The following is a 4,029-nucleotide window of genomic DNA, read 5'->3' on the forward strand; positions in this document are numbered from 1 at the left end:
CCCTCATGCCAGCACTAGTGCTTGGGCAGCTGCATGACACGGTGGATCTTACCTAAGCTAAACACTAATTTGCCAGAAAGCCCCCCCTAAGTTCCCAACTACACTGTTGCACCCCTGAGCCTGCTTATGAGAGGTTTGGGACTGTACTGCCTCCATGGGCAGAAATCTGCATTTAAAATGATTCAATGCAACCACAAAACCACAGCTCCATTACCAGCAGGTGACACTCACCACCACTCCCAGAAACAAACTGTGGCTCTATCTTTTTGCTGAAAATTCACAAAAATCTTTGCACCATTGAAAAAAAGCAGAGTTTTGACCATTTGCACCAGCAGGGACATAAACAAGGATGGCCCCTGTTGCGTTTCCAACCAGGGATTCCACTCTGGTAGTGCTGAAACAACTCGAATACGCAATCAGCTTAAAGAGCAGAGGAATTGAAAGTACAAGTCTCCAAACTGTTCTATGGTTTATCCAAGCAGTTTGTAATTGTTGACTTCCTTCTGCAATTGCCATTGTCAGCAATTTGTTCCCTCTGAGTGGCAATGTCCTTTAATTAAAATCAATTTTATGACATCCTACAGGCCTACACATGATGAAATATATATATATGAAACTACATGATTTTGGGTTTTTTTTTTTGCATAGACTACAGAAAGGGCATAAAAAAAATCTTAAGGCTGCCCTGTAATGTCACTGAACAAAAAATGAGCGAAGCATTCTAGTGTCCAGAGCTTCAGGTAAGAGTAAACTGTCGTCTAAAGACATGTCTCTTAAGAACATCTTTTCTTTGTGATACAGCAAATGGAGTTTGGTGTGGGCTCTGGATGCCACGCAGAGCAAAAGATTGAGAGATATTTCCTCCTGTGCAGGGACAGGATGGATGCCAAACACAATCCTCCTTTCTAGGCCTGAGAAGCGTCGGATGCTGTCAAGAACAATGACATTTTCTAAAACATTCTCTGCTAGCCCCAAGACCAACCTCACCCTGCATTTCCGCATTTGTCTTTTTAGCTCAGGTTCCAATATCTGACGGAACACCTGGGCTGCATGCTGTGTACTGCACAGGACTGCAATATCTTTGATGGGATAGCCTTGCTGGATGTAGCTGTTGCACTGCCTGGCCACGTACTCTGCCATTTCAAATGTTTCCATATTTTTTTTCATTATGTAGTCGCCTGACAAAGAATGGGCACATTCAGCCTGTTTAAACAACTCTCTTAGCACCTCATAGGGCATAGCTGTCTTACGTTCTTGGAGGATTTCCTCCATTAGATTAAACATGACATTGTATATTTGCTTGGCATTACGGACCACTTTGGTCAACCATTCCTGAGGATATAGTTCTGAAAACTTAAGACCACAACCATAGGGGTGAGTAGACTGGAAGAAATCCAGGAAGACCCAGAAAATGCCATTGTTTTTCTTGACTAGCTCCCGGGCACATTGGTGCCAGTTTTCTTCAGGACGAAAATTCTGAGCTTCATCAACCACAATGTGTTTCACTTCTGGGAAGTTCCCATTTAAGAAGGCAACACGTGTCACAGACCGGCAGATCTCATTTCTAAAAAAACACAAACCGAACCCCCCAAAAAACATATAGTAAATAAAAAGAAGATATGACCAGGCAAATCCGTATTGACCACCTCCATTTCTCAGTGGGTTCTTGCTTGGAGGGCTATTGCTGCTTACTGTCTGAAAATGCAAAACTTCCTATCTCATCTGCAGCATGCTGCGTCATTTTCCCGGTGGAAATATTTATTCCAACGGACGGGCTGTGTGCAGGTATTGCTGCCCAGCCTGCACAGCCCCCACCAGCTGGCTTTGCATCTATCCTAGGAGGAGACTCAGGCCCACCCTTCCTACATGGGGATCCCATGGCAAGGCTCCCCAGGGGTGTCCTTCTGCCCTGCTCTCCCCGGCCCAGGGAAGGCCGCGGGTGCCTGAGCTCCCATGGGAAGGATGGGTTCCCTTTCCTCCCCAGGGCGAGCAGGGACTGGCAGCACTACTGCCTGGCCGTCTGCCTGCAGGGGCCAGAACCTGCTCCTTGGGCACTGCTGTGTCTGAGCTAGGCTGCAATTCCCTGATGCAAGGTGCTTTGTCCCAGCATGGTGGCCTGCTGACTTCTTCATGCTGACGCAAGTGGAAACACAGCAAGAACAGGACTGGGGAACTGCTCTGTCTGAAATCCTCTACCAAAAGGGCATGAGTTTCTGTTCTCCTTGTCTAGATGGCCCAGGTCCAAGGTCCGGTTCTTAGCACAGCTGTGCAAGAGCTTGCATCAGGCCCAGCACAAGCAGCATTGAGGCAGCAACAAAGAAAGGCAGGTGGGTAGTTTTGGTGTCAGTACCACCCGTAATAAACTGTTAAACTAAGGCCACAGTCTTTTGAAGGTCTAATACAATCCAGCAATGACCGAACATGGGATTCTCACTGTGGTCAGTGAACACTGGATCTGGGCCAGAGCTCAGCTCAAGAATACTTTCAATATTAACACCTTTCTTGAGATGATTATTGTGTGTTTGTGTCAGCCAAAGTTATATTTGGCAAACAGATATAAAATCAGCAGGGCTTGTGCTGTATGTACAGAGGATGGAATGAAAGATGAAAGAGGAAATACACATTACTGCTTACCCCACAAACTTCTTCAAGGGTTGATTTTCACAGATGTAGAGTATCTCTTCTGCAGAACAGTGAAAAATGTTTCTTATTCTCTCAATGATCTTCAAAGCCACGATTGTTTTCCCTGTTCCAGGAAGACCAAGGACAAACTGCTCCTTGGCTTTGTGCAGGTTCTTGGAGAGCAGCTCATACTGTTTGAGAGTGAGAAGGTTAAAAATCTCACAGCCAAGATGGTCACTTAAGTAGGACTTAAAGCGCAGCACAACAATCACAAGTGCACTCAGGAATGCGGGGATGTCCCTGGAGGTGAGGATGTAATTCTCCGGGTACACGCTGGCATAATCACATGGGTTTTCTTGGTTTTCTTGCTGGGGAACGTCATCCTCTGGAATGTCTGTCTGGTTCTTTGTGCCACTCAGGTGCAGTATTTGGGGAATCACACACACTTTTGAAGCATATCCCCCATCATTGACTAGTTTCTGCTTTAATGCATAAGCAGTTTCTCTTGAGGTTTCAGACTCAGCAGAAGAAGCGTCCTTGACTACAGTATACAGTATTGGATATGTATTTTCAGCTACTAAGAGAACATCACACACAATATCTTGTTTTTTCCACAAACCAATTTCAACAGCCCAACTCCTTGAAAATATCAGTACTCCTTTGTTAAGTGCATGGATTTGTTTTTTCATTAAATCCTCTAATCCAGGATACTCTGAGAACAGGTCAGTGCAGATGGTTTCTGGCTTCCATTTGATTTCGTTAGAACCCACTAGAAAAAAGAAATAAAAAAATTTAAAAAAAATACAGCAAATAATTTACTCAACATACCAGTTACTGGAGGAATATATTACACCATGAGGTTATCAAAGTAAATATTTAGTATGAGTAAAAGATTCGTCACTCCCATGATACCTGGTGGTAAATCTGTAAGGATTTTTTATATGAATAAAAGAGATATAAACTCCATGCTTCAGGCACGTCTGACTTCTAAATGGAATAAGAAAAAGCCTCTTTGGAGGAATCTGCCTCCTTTCTGTCTGCCTTCTCATTATTTATGTATTTCTCTGACAGATATGTTGCTGCCACAGTGAGAGACCAGTTGTTGAACCAGATGGAGCAGCCCGCTTGTAGCATCTCCTACACTCCTGACTGGTAAGACACAATGCATATAGCAAGGGAAAAGGCAGCTAGGAGCATCACCAGTCTCCTGATGGATAGATACACATTCCTATTAAATACAGGGGAATACATGAAGATACCTCTCATCCCAACACTTAACTTGGTGCTCCTCCAAAATAACAAGTAACTGTAATTTTAAAAAATATTAGAATCATAGAATCATTTCAGTTGGAAAAGACCTTTAAGATCAAGTCTAATGGTTAACCCAACACTGCCAAGTCCACCACT

At 44.0% G+C, this 4,029-nt stretch overlaps 1 protein-coding gene across 1 annotated transcript; it reads right to left on the minus strand.

Annotated features, from left to right (window-relative positions):
* Window positions 1-799: 799 nt before the first annotated feature.
* LOC104159149 (schlafen family member 11-like) lies at window positions 800-3,391 on the minus strand (the record flags this gene model as incomplete). The annotated part of the gene is made up of 2 exons (XM_009696979.1): window positions 800-1,564; window positions 2,635-3,391. Coding segments are annotated over 2 exons (1,522 nt in total), but the record flags the coding sequence as incomplete, so codon positions are not given.
* Window positions 3,392-4,029: the final 638 nt, after the last annotated feature.

This window comes from Cariama cristata, unplaced genomic scaffold, assembly GCF_000690535.1.
Source record: "Cariama cristata isolate BGI_N322 unplaced genomic scaffold, ASM69053v1 scaffold19303, whole genome shotgun sequence".
Taxonomy (NCBI): Eukaryota; Metazoa; Chordata; class Aves; order Cariamiformes; family Cariamidae; genus Cariama; species Cariama cristata.